Here is a 15,559-nt window from a genome sequence, read left to right as displayed (position 1 = left end):
CAAGCTTCCTCGCCACGGCAAGCTTGTGTTCCTTTAAAGAAGTATCTCTAATGATTACATAAAATATCTGAATAGGTTAATTTTTAAAAAATAATTTGATTACAATAGATTTTTTTGTCTGTCTTTAGATTTCTGTAAAAAAAAATGTTAGTTATTACCATTATTTAAAAGTATTTATAAAACTACAAGGTCTTTGTAATAATGAGGTCACAAAAACTGCACAAGATGCATACATGATTTTATTCATGAAATTACAAAGAGTTATAAACTGAAACTACATACTAGTCCAGAAATACGCAATAGTACTAGTGATGTGTGTGGTGTGGTGTGGGAGCGTGAAAGGTGAGAGGATGTGGATGGAGAAAGAGGAGAAGGATGGTGAAAAGGAGAGGGGGAGGAGACAATAAATGTGAGAAGGAAGAGGGCCTGTGGGATGAAGGTGGAGAGGGGAGAGGGGGGAGATGAGGGAAGAAGGAAAATGGATGAAGGGAAAGAAGGGAAGTAATAGAGATAAGATAAAGAAAGATGAGGAATAATGGATAGAACGCGTAGATGGGTGAGGAAGGAGGTAAGGGGACAGGAGAAGGGTGAGTTAGAACTGAGGGGTGACAGATAGATGAAAGACGGGAAGAAGGTGATTGGTAGGTAGAGAGGAGATAAGAAGAGGAGAGTAAGGAGAGAGAAGAAGGGTGTGATGTGACGCATTGTGGTTGTGTGGGGTGTAAACCCATTCAGTACGATGATGTGCTTATTATTTCTTTCTTGCACCACCTGACTGGTAAATAGCCTTCAGAAGTAATGGTTGTACGTGATATAAATATGGATGTGTGGAGTCCTGTACACTGCTATATTAGGTATGGTGTGATATGGTGATTGTGATATGTTGTGGTGATATAGTGTTCCTGGCCACACACACACACACACACACACACACACACACACACAAGAGTTATTGATTCTGGTTCAAGTAGGTTCAGGTCGGTTCAGTGGATTCTATGTGTTAAGGAGGGTTCAGTCTTCCTGCAGTTGATGAAGGTGGCCATCCGTGGGCGAGAGAGAAAGTGAAATGCAAGATTTATTTGTGGGTTTGTGATTGAGAGTGAGAATAAGCAGAAAAGAACCAAGATAACAGGAGGAGGCAAGAGACTGTGGAAAGAGTAGGAGAGAGGGAAGGGTGAGGAAGAAGGAATGAGGAAAGGAAAGTGGAGAGAAGGGAGTGGACGGGAGAAAGGAGAGGAAGAGTGAAGGAAAAGGAGAGAGGAGAGAGAGGGGGAGGGAGTGGGAAAAAGTGGGAGAGATGAGGGGGAGGTTCAAAGGTATGCGAAGGGGTAAGGAGGCGGAGACAAATAAGTTCCACACAGGTGTTGCGACACCAATGAGCTTACGTTGTGAGCACCTGAACACGCCTTTCCCCGCCTCTCTCTCTCTCTCTCTCTCTCTCTCTCTCTCTCTCTCTCTCTCTCTCTCTCTCTCTCACACACACACACACACACACACACACACACACACACACACACATATAATACCGTCTCATTCTTCCGTCTTGTGAATGGCATCTGTAGTTAGGATGAATTTATTCTGAATACACTGTACGGTACATAGTATTTCCGAAGTAGTTAAAGATTTATTATCTGGTAATGATGAAATTATTAAATTTTTGGGCGGATCCGGATCCAGTGTATCCCGCACAATGTCTCCAAAAGTTCTCTGTGAATTTCAGTGAAGGTTTGTGGAAAGGTGGGCCATGGGTCAAGAAAGAATTGTTTTAATTTTTGGGTGGATCTGGATTCTCTATCCACGGATCTAGATCCCTTTTAATTGCAATGGCGTTGGCAGAAGTATGCTCTGTCTAAAGACTTTGTAATCAGTTTTATTGCTTCTTATAGCCAGGGTCGACCGATCAGTTGCACCTCCACCAACTTCTACCTTTCATTTCCTCCTCCTCCCACGCACCTGAATTCCCTCTTATCACTTATTTTTTCATATAAACCTCATTACTTCTCAGATGTACTCGTCTTAGTAATAATTCACGACACATTAGCAAATCTGACACTACCAATTACTCCTGTAAATGCCTAAATGGTAAGATAAGGCTGGTGAATTTAGGAACGTATTTCTTAAGGTAATGAAGTTAATAAGCATCTGCTGGCGTGGCGTGAATCATTTGCCTACGTTATGTGTGTGGGAAGAAGAACATATGTTTAAGTACACGGAGCAAAAGCCTGCAAGCTGGTGTTAGGTGCGGCCATACTTGTTGAAAACATGTGACCGACAAGACGAAGCGACCCACCGGGTTAGAGCCGCTGCAGTATCTGAGTCTTAACGTTGGACGGACCCCTGAGCCTCGTTTCCTCTTGTCAGTCACATGTTTGGAGCAAGTGTGTCCGCCCATTTAGACACGCTTAGATACACATTAGACACCATTAAAGCATTCGCCCGCCATCGCACACACACACACACACACACACACACACACACACACACACACACACACACACACACACACACACACACACACACACACACACACACTAACCTGTACATTCATAACAGCAGCCTGAGTCATTCCACTTCAGGGCGAAGACTTCTCGTGATTTTCCATCCCGTCCTACAGTATTAGCTGTTAGTCTGGTCCATCGAATACCAACAAATATCCACATTTCATATCTCTATTTTGCTCCTTGTCTGACTCTTCCTCTCACTCATCTCGGGCCTGCCTCTCCGTTGCCCTGGTTGTCCGTCTGTAGTCTGCTCTGCCGGGGACATGACCTGTTTATATTTCCTCCATTTTTCCCCGCTATCCAAGAAACTCTCTTTTCATGTTTGAAACATTTCTTCGTTACTTTGTTAAAAACTTTAATATGGCCAACTGTGTCGTAGCCACGAAACAGTCCAGTTAGTTCACTTCGGTGGTCTGCATCTATAGCAGAACTAAATCATAATTTTCCTTGATTGTCACTTTAAGTGTACTGTAAAAAGTCTTCATCTGCAAAGCCACTTGTATCTTTAATAAGATCATTGGTGCGATTGTCTACCTCTCCTTCTCTATCCATATTCGTTCCTAAGATTTTTTATTTTTATAATTGTATTGCTGGGATCTACTCTGTACACTATTTCCATATCCTGAAGTGGCTCTTCAGTCACAGTGTTACTCAGGTACAGTTTAAAATAAAAATATTCTATTTAGATCACATTTATTTATTTTTTCCTTCAGAAACATCTTTCAGGGAAGAAATTGGGTTTCTTCCTATCCCAAGCTTCCATCTGGTTTATTTCGAAATACACAATTCCTTGAAGTTTAATCAATCCTGCTCATGTAATACTTGCGGACATCTTCGTTTTTCTTTTCTTATTAATTTTGTGTCCAGTTTCTTTTCCATCCTTCATTATTAGCCAATGTTTTAACAGTGGAATTCCAGTCACTTTTCTTTACAATTGCATTCAGTTTATGAAAATTAGCCCTCTTGTACTCCATCACTCACTCGCAACTGCTGTAACATTGTCTTTATTGAATTTCAGTGTAACATTCCTATACAGTGGTCAGTTGCTAAATTCTTCTGAAGAGAGAGAGAGAGAGAGAGAGAGAGAGAGAGCGTATTCAGTTTACCGCCTCATAATTCGCAGCACTTTATATCATCTGACACCATTAGTTTTTCCATAATTGCCCAAATTTGTAAGTTTTGGCTGCCTAATTAGAATAAGTATTTATTAAGGTTACTAGGGCAATAACTTTTGCTGGCGTTTGTCGTTTGCATGCGGCATGCCTCTTGAAGGAAGAACATTTGTATAAGTATACAGGAGCAGATCCTTCCAGACTGGTGTTAAAGCACACTTGTATACTCATCACACACACACACACACACACACACACACACACACACACACACACACACACACACACATACACATATAGATAGGTAGATAGATAGATAGATAAATAGGTATATTCAGTATATGTACTGTATACGTATATATATTCGGTGTCCTGTCCCGTTAAAATCTTCCACAGGAATATCCCTTAATATATAACAATACATAGCTCAGTCCTTCACTGTCTCATAATATCCTTGGGTTTTCTTTCTCTACGATACTTGAAAAGATCATACTACCAGCCGTGGAAAATATTCTTCGAAGAGATTACGTGCACTAAGCCGACTCCCTGTTATCGTTACACTACACAGCTGTCGACCTTGTGTGTGGAGTATATCTACCATTTTTGTGACTGAAGTCGTTCCCCACATACAGGTCTTGTAAACAGAGTGGAATCAAAGGCTTGTCGTCTATTAACATCCCCTCTCTCACTGACTTCCTTCAACCTGTCCCTCTTCTCTGCAGTGTTGTATCTTTATCCCTGCTTCATCGCTGTTTTATTGATTTTCTGAAACGTCTACTTGCACCCCTCGTCCATTTTGGCATGCGGTGAGAACATTTCTGGCAGCACAGTCTCACCCATTCTCTGTCCATCTGTCTGATGCAAGAGTTAACCGGTACTGTCAATCATTCATGTACGCACCAGGTCAGCTCCGGACCTGCCTTCTTCAGCCTGTATTTTCCTTTGTAACCCCAGTCACTTCTCAGAATAAATGGACCTTCAATTTTGCATTGCTGTTTTTTTTTTTTTTTTTTTCATGTAAAGAAGAACTTTTGGATTTTTAGTCGTTGGTTGTATTTTCGATGTATAAAAAATTACGTTTTTCGATTGCTTGTATCTCCTACTTTCGTCTGATGCATTTTAAAGATTTTTTTTTTTTTCTTGTTCCACGGGACATCTATCAGTATTTTTCCATGTCTCTCCGAACACTGCTACGTTTGCTGTACAACGACTTCGTTCGCCTCAGTGTGGTAAACCCGCAGCAGCCGACACTGATGATATTATATGTGGCCGGGTAGTGTCGTCATTGTCAGTTGCTGCTGACTCACCACACTGACTTTCAATATCCATGCAGAGAAAAACAGGAGAGACGACCGGACTCTTGATGCCGACTGCTCATCCCAAGGTTTCGTTTCCAAAGGCGCCTAGATTGTAAACATTCCTATATTCTTGACACCTCTTACTTTGAATCAGCGCTGACTACGCCAAAATCATTTGCTCCATCGCTGCTGAAGATTAAGGACCATGGTTTGACGGAAATCGTCTTTGTGGTTTAGAAAGAGGCTGGTGCCGGTGAGGGACCCCTTCACGTGGTGGCATCGAAATCGCCGGGCAACTTCGTTAACCGGTTATACGAACGTCTCTCAACTCCTTCCCTGTCCTATGAAAAGAACCCGGTAGACTGCAAGATGGTAAACTACTAGAAAAAGATTTGAGTTGGTGCCTCGTATGTCTAGTTCAGGCACGTAGTGTCAGGGGAACAGTTTTCATGTGATCCCTAGTCAAGAAACTTGCCATTGTGGTTGCACCTGATTAGTATAGTTCCTTTGATGACTGGAATGCACAGGCTTCAGCACCAAGACAGAGCAGTGTTCCCTTGAAGAACTACCATTAAGGGTTATGTTGAAAAGGGAATTATATATATTTATACATTACCGTTCCTCAGAGTTCAGGTGGAAATAAATTTATGTGATACTTTTTATCACTTAAATTACCATTATTCAGAATTGGGTAAAAAATATATATGGTCTGTGTATTAGTCAGGTAATAAAAAGAATGTAAGATGCTGCTTTGGATTTATTGACATTCACACTCGTGCGCGCGCACACACACGTACATGCACACATTATGGAGATTGGCCTTGGTTCGGGTTCACGTGGGTTCAGGTCAGTTCAGCGGGTTCCATATTATCCAAGAATACCTCCAACACCTCCAAGAACTCCAGTGAGCAAGCATAAGACGAAATCGAGGAGCTGAGGGGAAGAGAGAGAGAGATAGTTATAGGGGTTATTGATCTTTTTTTTTTTTTAGGATAGACAGATAAATTATAAGGCTTACAGATCTTTTTCAGGAGAGAGAGAGAGAGAGAGAGAGAGAGAGAGAGAGAGGAGAGAGAGTTTATAGTTGTTTTGGATTTTTTTTTTTTTTACATTAGAGAGAAGTTTTAGTTCTTTATGGATTATTTTTTCATGTTCGAGAGGGATAAGTTATTGGGGTTATGGATATTTTTTTTAGGTGACAGAGAGAGAGAGAGAGAGAGAGAGAGAGAGGTTACAGCCGTTATACATGTTATTTTCACGTTAGAGATTATGGATTTTATTTTTTTCAGTCTAGAACAACCACGATGTAACTCTTAAAGTTAAATTTCTACAAGAGTGATAATGATCGTGAAAGTAAGTGTCGTATCTTAATACATATGTTTTTACTATAAAATAAAAAGTATCAGATAATAACTCTCTCTCTCTCTCTCTCTCTCTCTCTCTCTCTCTCTCTCTCTCTCTCAGTTTTTCTATATCTATCTGTTATACTCACAAAGCCAAGCTTCGTCAGCACACACACGAGGACCGAAACGAGGGTGTCAAGGCCGAAGATTTCTAGCAAGATATCCAAGATCACCTCGGGTGGTGTGTCGACTGTGGTAGAGGAAAGGGAGATGGTCGATTAGGTCAGGTGATTAGAGATCCTACCTGATGTTTGAAGGGACGCAGGGCACAGCAGGACAGGGCACGGTAATGAAGAGGAATGCAGGGCAGGGTAATGTAGAGGAAGGCAGGGCAGGGCAAGGCAGGTGAGCAGTTTGGGGGAATGTTGGAGGAGGGTGTGACTGAGAGAGAATAAATCATTCTCACTCTTATTCTTTAGGAATCAGTGTAATATCTTTGTCATGGACATCGTTATTGTCTTATCAATATCTGAATTCTACAACCGTTAATAAGAAGAGGATGAGAGTGAAGTAATTTTAAGATAGGTTTAGGTAGACAATTAAATAAGAGAACTGGGAACAGAGTGAGAGTGACTGAGGCTGCTTTCTCCTGCTTTCCGGCACCACCAACCTGGAATGAGTAACATGTAGTGAGAATAGAATAAAGTCATAGTACCGCCACCAAAATAATATAAACCAGAGTAACACGGAATCACATAGAATAAAGGTATGGTATTTGCGAAAGAGTAAAACAAAATTGCATAAGTCTAGGATATGAGAGTCGGAGTAAAACAGAATCACATAACATAAAGCTAGAGTATGAACCCAGAGTAAAACAGAAACACAAAGCATTTAGTTAGGGTATTAGTGCCAGTGTAAAACTGAATCACACAACATAGAGCTAAGGTATGTGAGCTAGAGTAGTCACATAACATAAAGCATGGGTATGAGAGCCAGATTAAAACAATCACATAACATAGTGCTGTGGTATGAGAGATATGGTATAACAGAGTATGAAAATCAGCGTAACACAGAGTGACTACATCAAAATTAGCGTAAAACAGAGAAACAAAATGAAAATCAGCGTAAAACAGAGTGACAGTGTGAAAATCAGCATGAAACAGTAACAGTATGAAAATCATCTTAAAATGAGTGACAATATGAGATTAAGCGCGAGAGAATGCATTGTGAAAATTGGTGTAAAACGAGTGACAGTATAGAAATCAGCGTAAAATAGAGTGACATTACGGTTAATGGTAGCGAGAACTTCCAAGTTCACTGTCAGATTCAACTCTGTGACGCAGTCAGTCAAAATTGAGATTATTAGGTCCAGCAGTTCTTGGGTGAGGTTTCCGCAGAGTATGTCAAGTTCCTTGAGGCAGTCTAACACGTTGAGCTGGCACACAAGCGGCAGGTTACATAGTACTCCGGCTGTAGAGGGTTGGGAGAATATGGATATTAGAGGCGGGGAGAAAAGAGGGAGGCAGGGAAGGCATCTGAAAGAGGGAGGAGGAAAGAGGGAGACAACGGAGGAAACAGGAAGGACGGAGATAGAGGGAGAGAAATTGGTAGACAGTAGAAGATAGTGAATCTCTCCTTCATATATTGGTTTGACTGTGGAGAGTTAAGGGGGGTGTTAGTAGAAGAGCAGGCTACGGAGGAGGCAAAGGAAGAACGGAAACGATAGATAAACGGAAAAGAACGGGGAGGCAGAGAGAGAGGAAGAAAAGGCTCTTCCTCATATGCTGCTTTGCTTGTTTGAGTGATTAAGACTTTAGGGCATAAGAATATAAATGTAAGTGTATAATCTAATGGAAGTTTGGGTAGATTCGAACCATCCATTACTATTAAAATATTGCAAATAAAGTAACTTCTTTATAGTAAGCTTGTGACAATAGGAGATTGAACCTGAGTTAGAACGTCTGCGAAACTGTCTTTCAGCAATCTCCATAAGTGGATATTGAGTAAATGAATGAGTGAAATGGAGCATCCTTTGGAGTATGAGTGAACCTGCATGGGGTGAAGCGAGTGTGAGTGTTTGTGGGAGCTAATTAAGACTGAGGGAGTGAAAGTATATAGTAGACACGTTCTTTCAACTGATTAGGTTTAGTGCCCGTGTGAATTCTTTCAGCTACGTTAGTTGTAGTGCCTGTGTGAATGATATGTGTAAGTGAATCAATAAGTACAATAAATACTGCTAAATGGATGTAGGTGTGTGTGTGTGTGTGTGTGTGTGTGTGTGTGTGTGTGTGTGTGTTATATCTGATACCATCTGATACCAGCGAGTGTACGAATGCCTATGTGAATGAATATGCATGTTAAAAGGCGAACCATCAAATGAGAGTGACATCAGACGGCAACCAAAACACAGCCACTTACCAAGCAAATTAAGAACAGAGCCAAGTAAGTCGTTGGACCCGCTGCAGGGCAGAAAACTCCCTGCCAGAGTTCCTCCGGCCAGAAGACCCATGAAGACGAGGCTGAGAAGGGCCATACGCATGGTGGTGGTGGTGGTGGTGCCTGTAGGGGATAGCGAGAGAGTGAGTGTGGGAGTGGCGACCGTAGGTGAAGGGAGGGAGCGTCGAGAGTGAGTTGGAAAGTAATGAAAGCAAATAAGGAGAGGGAGAGTGAAGGATGTGTTAGGAGTGAGATGGGAAGTGGTAAATGGAGGGAGAGTGAGCGATGAATGGGGAGTGTATGTGTGGGATTGGGGAAGGAATATAGAGGGAGGGAAATTGGGGGATGAGTGAGGAATGTCTCTGAAAGTCGGGGAGGAATGTAAAGGGTGGGAGAATGGGGCGTGAGTGGGGAATGAGTATGGCAGCGGTAAGGCAGGTAAAGGGTGGGAGAGTGAGGAATGAGTGGGCAGTGAATGAGGAAGTGGTAAGGCAGGTATGAGAAGGGAGCGTGAGGTATGAGTGGGGAGTAAGTGTCGGAGTGGAGATGGAAAGTGAGGGAAGGGTGAGCGAGGAGTGGAGAATTAGTAGAGTTACCAGCTTATATTCCTTTTAACCGTAATTTGTCCCAGATTTACGTGTTTTTGCAGCTTATTTCACGCACCTCAGTGGTAGGATATGACAAAGCTTCGTCGTTACATCCTTTCTTTGACTATCTTCATATTCTAGTGTTAACCTCTTATTGCAAATCAGCATTCACGATGGAGAGAGGACGATTTTAGGCCAAGTTAGAGAAAAACAATGCCAAGAGAACCAAGGATCAAACAACTCCCGATATATTTTTTTAAATTCTTCGGTAAATATCTTTTCCTGTTAAAAGATACTCAGCGATAAAAAAGAAAAAAAAATGTTTATAGAAGAAAAGAAATCTGCTGAGTTTTAGCCCATCAGGTGAATTTTTCTGTATATTACCAAGAGGGAATAAGGTAATAAAATTATGGCTATACATCTTGAGTGATTGATTATCAAATTGTCACCGAGATTTTATGCCGCAAATGTTCACAGTCATAGTATTATTTTCTCATGGATGTGAAAACTGTTTGTTTTCTGTAAGTTAATCACGGAATTTAGGCAATTCTGTAGCAGAGTTTTTCGCTTAACTAAATAAAATCAGATGGTTTTACCGCGTACACAATAAAAAAAGACTTAGTACTAGTGAAAGGATAACCAGTGTTAATAGAGATTTTTAGTCTTTCACCACGTGAGGTGTCCAGAGGTGAAGAAATCTTAAGAGGTGGCACGTACAAAATGGGTTGTATTAGAATTAACTTTACGAATGAGGTTACCTGATTCTTCGATGTGGAAGAGAAGGTGAGTGGAGTGAAGTGGAGAGGTGTGGATTCCGTCTTTTATAGGGAGATGAAACCGAGGAGAATGTAAGGGGAGATGGAAGGGGGAATGTGCAGAAGTAAGGGTGAGGTAGTGGGGGGAGAATGGGGACGGTGGAGGGAAGAAGGAAGGAGAGAGGAGGAAAGAGGGGACGGAGAAGGGAGGGAGCGAGTTAAGGGGGTGCGGTGAGAAAGAGAGAGGAGGAGGGAGGGAAAGGGGGAGCAGAGCATGCAAGGAACTTAAGAGAGGAAGGGAGATAATTAGAGAGAGTGAGAAGAGGCGGGATGGAGGAAAGAAGAAAAGAGGGTAATAGAGAGGAGGGGAAGGTAGGTAGTTGTAGGAGAGAGAGAGAGAGAGAGATGGAGGGGTACGTCTTTGCCAGATGATCTGCTTTTAACAGTTTTTACGTTGTTCCCAGACTGTTGTATGTCAATAAGAAAAAAACTTTTAGAACTGAATTTAAACACACACACACACACACACACACACACACACACACACACACACATATGGTTAGGGAATGTATACGGGAGAATATAATAGTCTAATGATGATTTTTTTTTTTTTCGTTTTGTTTTAAGTGTCCTCAGGACCAATTTACATACCTTAAGGGAGACATGGATTAGGTCTTGCATTCATTAACTTCTTTACTGGCAGATTTCTCAGCAGAAGTAGAGAAATAAAGCCTGTTATTAGGAAAATGTAATAAAATACTTTGTCAGACCTAATCCAATCATCATTTCTTTCACCATAATATTTTCACCATTTGTTATACGCCTGTAAGTGTGATAGGAGTGTGAGTTTTCAGTATGTAATAAGGTAAGATGTAAACTTAATCAAAATACTATAATTAAACGGATGACGGGTTTTAGTACACAGGTGACAGGTGGTTTCAGTACACACGTCATTTGTGGTTTCGCTTTGATTGTTGCTGATCGTGTTTTTTTTTTTTTAACAATATTTCTGAAAGAATTGTTTACTTCATAATTATGTGTGATAAAGTTTTGTCTTCATTCCGTACTGATTAAATTACTGGCCATGTATGACTATGATGAGTTACTGGAGAATATGTTCATAGGTTCATTGTTACCAACGCCTAGGAGGTTAAGTTTTACCCCGCGTTAGTTTGTTTATTTGTCTTTATGTATGTTTGTCTTTCTGTTTATAGGATTACTCTAAAAGGCATGAATAGATTTTAATGAAATTTTGTTTAAGGGTGGTTCATGCACCGTGGAAGAATTAATTAAATTTTCGGTCCCATCTGGATGCGGAGTATCCCGCACAATATTTTGCAAAAGTTGTTAATGAATTTCAGTGAAATTTTGTGGAATGTTGGGACATCGACCAGGAAAGAATTGGTTAAATTTTGGGACGAATCCGGATCCGGGTCTAATTTTGTTGCAGTGGCATTGTCGGAGGTATGCGCTCTGTCAGTTCCTTCCAGTTTCAAAATGTTAAGAGGGAAGGTTTTAAGGATGGTCTTCTGATACTTGCTGAACAGAGATAGTTGGTGAAGGAACAGAACCCTGAGGAGCACCACACCTGAGTGCTTTAGAAGATTTGTGACACTGCTAGTGTTGTCCTCGTTATTATAATTACCTCTGCCAACGTAGTTATGTTTTTACAGATGTTGGCTTGTTTGTCTGTTTGTTTGTTTGTCGGTCTGTTAGCTTCTTTACACAAAAAGTTATGAACGGATTTTGATATAATTTTGTTGATGGTTGAGCCATGGGTCATGGAAGAAATGATAAAATTTTTGGGCTGATCCCGTTCCGAAGTATCCCTTACAATATCTGAATAAATTCTCTGTGAATTTTAATGTAACTTTGTGGGAAGGTGGGCCATGGAGCAAGAAAGAATTGATTAAATTTGGGAGCACATCCGGATCCGGGTCAGCATCCTGTATTCACGGATCCGGATCCGGATCCTTTGTAATGGCAGTGGCATTGGCGGAGGTATGTGCTCTCTCAGTACTTTCTTCTTGTTATGGCGTTGGTGATGATGATTACTTGCATTATTATTTATTATTATTGGGTATCTGCCCTTTGCTCTTTTCCTTCCTTCGTCTTCTGTTTTCCTTTTCTTCATTCTTTCCTCTTCCTTCTGCCTACAGGTAACTTTACACTCCCTCTTCTGTCTTTTTTTACCTTCATTCTTTCCGCTTCCTTCTGCCGTCGGGTGACTTTACGCTCCCTCTTTTGTCTTTCTTACCTTCATTCTTTCCTCTTCCTTCTGCCTATGGGTGACTCTAAACTGAGAGACAAGGCAAATGGCTTCCTGTACACCAGGAAACCATTTACTCCGCTGGGTGGTAACCATATAACTAAATTATGGGGTCGAGTGGTTTAGTGGCAATTATGGCGCTCCAACCGGATTGAGCCTGTGCAGGTTTATATCCAAGGAATGGTTGGGGTTTATTACTCACGTCATGCCACTCAGGATGAGTCAGGCTGGTCACTCATTTCAAGTGTCAGGAGCAACTTGCCGAGACCCTGGTTTCTACGCTTCTCATCGGGCAACTTAGGATTCGATGTTAGATGGATGGATTAATATAATAATAATAATCATCATCATCATAATAATAATAATAATAATAATAATAATAATAATAATAATAATAATAATAATTAGTAGTAGTTGTAGTAGTAGTAGTAGTAGTAGTAGTATTTGTTTTGATGATCATGAACATGATGAATATTATTATTATTATTATTATTATTATTATTATTATTATTATGTTATTATTATTATTATTATTATTAATTATTATTACGTCGGAAAAGGAGGTTATGTTTTTCCCTTGAATGGTTTTTCTGATAACAGGATTACTCAAAAAGTTTTTAACTGATTTTGATGTAATTTTGTGTAAGGGTGGGACATAATTCAGGGAAGAAATTATTAAATTTTTTGCAGGATCCGTTTCCGGATCCGGAGTATCCCGCACAGTATCTCCAGAAGTTGTCCATGAATTTCACTGAAATTTTGCGGAATGGTGCCCCTTGGAAAAACAAAGAATTGTTTGAACTTGGCGATGGATCTGGATCCGGGTCCTATATCCACGGTTCCGGGTCTGGGATTACTGAGAAAGTTATGAACCGGTTTTGATGAAATTTTGTGGAAGGGTGGGTCATGGATCGAGGATGAATTGATTAAATTTTGGTCCGGATCCGAATCCGGATCCGGGGTATCCCGCTCAATATCCAAAATTTATTTTATGAATTTCACAGAGATTTTGTGGAATGGTTCGCCATGGACCAAGAAAGACTTGTTTAAATTTAGGGTCGGATCCGGATCGGGATCCCGTATCCACGGATCCAGATTTGGGATTACTTAAAATGTTATGAACATATTTTGATGAAGTTTTGTATAAAGGTGGGCCATGGACCATGGAAGAATTATTAAGTTTTAGGGGCGGATCCGGATCCGGTGTATCCCGCACAATGTCTCCAAAAGTTGTCTGTGAATTTCAGTGAAGGTTTGTGGAAAGGTGGGCCATGGGTGAAGAAAGAATTGATTAAATTTTTGGGTGGATCCGGATCCTCTATCCACGGATCTAGATCCCTTTTAATGGCAATGGCGTTGGCAGAGGTATCCTTGGTCTAAAGACTTTCTAATCAATTTTATTGCTTCTTATAGCCAGGGTCGACCGATCATTTGCACCTCCACCAACTTCTACCTTTCATTTCCTCCTCCTCCCACGCACCTGAATTCTCCCTCATCACTTATTTTTTCATATAAACCTCATTACTTCTCAGATATACTCGTCTTAGTAATAATTCACGACACATTAACACATCTTACTCTGCCAATTACTCCAGTAAATGGCTAAATGGTAAGATATGGCTTGTGAATTTAGGAACGTATTTCTTAAGGTAATGAAGTTAATAAGCATCTGCTGGCGTGGCGTGAATCATTTGCCTACGGTATGCGTGTGGGAGGAAGAACACATGTTTAAGTATAAGGAACAGAAGCCTGGAAGCTGGTGTTAGGTGCGGCCACACTTGTTGGAAACATGTGATCGACAAGACGAAGCGACCCACCGGGTTAGAGCCACTGCAGTATCTGAGTCTTAACGTTGGACGGACCCTTGTGCCTCGTTTCCTCTTGTCGATCACATGTTTGGAGCAAGTATGGCCGCCTACTTAGAAACGCTTAGATACACATTAGACACCATTAAAGCATTCGCTCTCTCTCTCTCTCTCTCTCACACACACACACACACACACACACACACACACACACACACACACACACACACACACACACACACACACACACACACACACACACACACAACAGCAGCCTGAGTCAGTCCACTGCAGGGCAAAGACCTCTGTCATCTTTTTCCATCCCGGCCTACAATATTAGCTATTAGCCTGGTACATGGAATATCAGCAAATTTCCACATTTCATGTCTCTATTTTTCTCTTTGTCTGGCTCTTCCTCTCACACATGTCGGGCTTGCATTTCCGTTGCCCTGGTTGTCCGTCTGTTGTCTGCTATACCAGGGACTTGGCCTGTCCATATTATCTACCTTTTTCCCTTATCCACGAATCTTTCTTTTCATATCTAAAAGTTATCTTAGTTGCCTGGTTATTAACTATAATATGGTCAACTGTCGCGTAGCTACCAAACAGTCCAGTTTGTTCACGTGGCCGGTCTGCATCTGTAGCAGAACAAATTCATGTATTCTCTTAATGTTTACTTTAAACATCTCACGAAGAGTCTTTCTCTTTTGTTCAGCGTAGTCACCTGGATCCTTAATAAGATCCTTGGGGCGATCGTCTTCACCTTCTGCTTTATCCATATTCATTCCTCCTAAAACTCTGTTTATTTCAGTTTTATTTCTGGGAATTATTATGTCCATTATTTCCATATCCTTTACTGGCTTCTCAGTCTTAATGTTACTCCTGTGAAGTTTGAAAGAAAAATATTCTATTCAGATCACTTTAGATATATATATTTTTTCCCTCCAGTAGCATATTTCAGAGTAGACATTTGGTTTCCTCCCATGCCAAGCATCCACCTGTTTCCTTTCGACTTTCACAATTCCTTGAATTTCAACCCTCCTCATGTTGTACTTCCGGACATCTTCATTTTTCTTTTATTATTATTATTATTTTTTTTTTACAATTGCTGTTTTGTTAGCTCTTGTTCGTTTTATAACGTTCTTATTTTTCTTAAGAGATTCCATTGTACTATCAGAAAATTTGCTGTTGCTGTTTAGAAGTTTCCTTTCTCCTACTTATACATGTGTTCGGTACCTGTTTTTATAAACTGCTCATTTATTTCCTCTTTGTCTTGGTCTACTTCATCTATCAGCTTCGAATATTTACCCTGAGCTAACAAACTAATTCTCTCTCACAGCTGCAAGATCTGACTGTACTCATTGGATTAAGCTTTCGCCTCTTGTGAGATCCAGTACCACGTAACCCCTCTTTCTTGTTTACATGTTACTTATGCCCCTTTCACTACAGTTAT

At 40.8% G+C, this 15,559-nt stretch overlaps 2 protein-coding genes across 2 annotated transcripts in view; one reads left to right on the top strand and one right to left on the bottom strand.

Annotated features, from left to right (window-relative positions):
- CARPA (Carbonic anhydrase-related protein A) overlaps positions 1-15,559 on the top strand; it is a 556,097-nt gene that overhangs the window by 405,954 nt on the left and 134,584 nt on the right. The window lies entirely within an intron of this gene.
- On the bottom strand, positions 5,700-10,144 carry LOC145398326 (uncharacterized). Its single transcript, XM_080271214.1, has 5 exons — positions 10,036-10,144; positions 8,673-8,813; positions 7,542-7,724; positions 6,404-6,504; positions 5,700-5,844 (listed from the first exon to the last, which is right to left on the bottom strand). The coding sequence occupies exons 2-5, from the start codon at positions 8,791-8,793 to the stop codon at positions 5,779-5,781; spliced, it is 471 nt and encodes a 156-aa protein (XP_080127340.1). The 5' UTR covers positions 8,794-8,813; positions 10,036-10,144; the 3' UTR covers positions 5,700-5,778.

The sequence above is a fragment of the Coenobita brevimanus genome, chromosome 45 (genome assembly GCF_032717465.1).
Source record: "Coenobita brevimanus isolate Jiangsu-jjx chromosome 45, ASM3271746v2, whole genome shotgun sequence".
Classification (NCBI taxonomy): Eukaryota; Metazoa; Arthropoda; class Malacostraca; order Decapoda; family Coenobitidae; genus Coenobita; species Coenobita brevimanus.
Note: the sequence above shows the minus strand (reverse complement) of the source record. Positions and strands in the feature narration are given on the sequence as shown.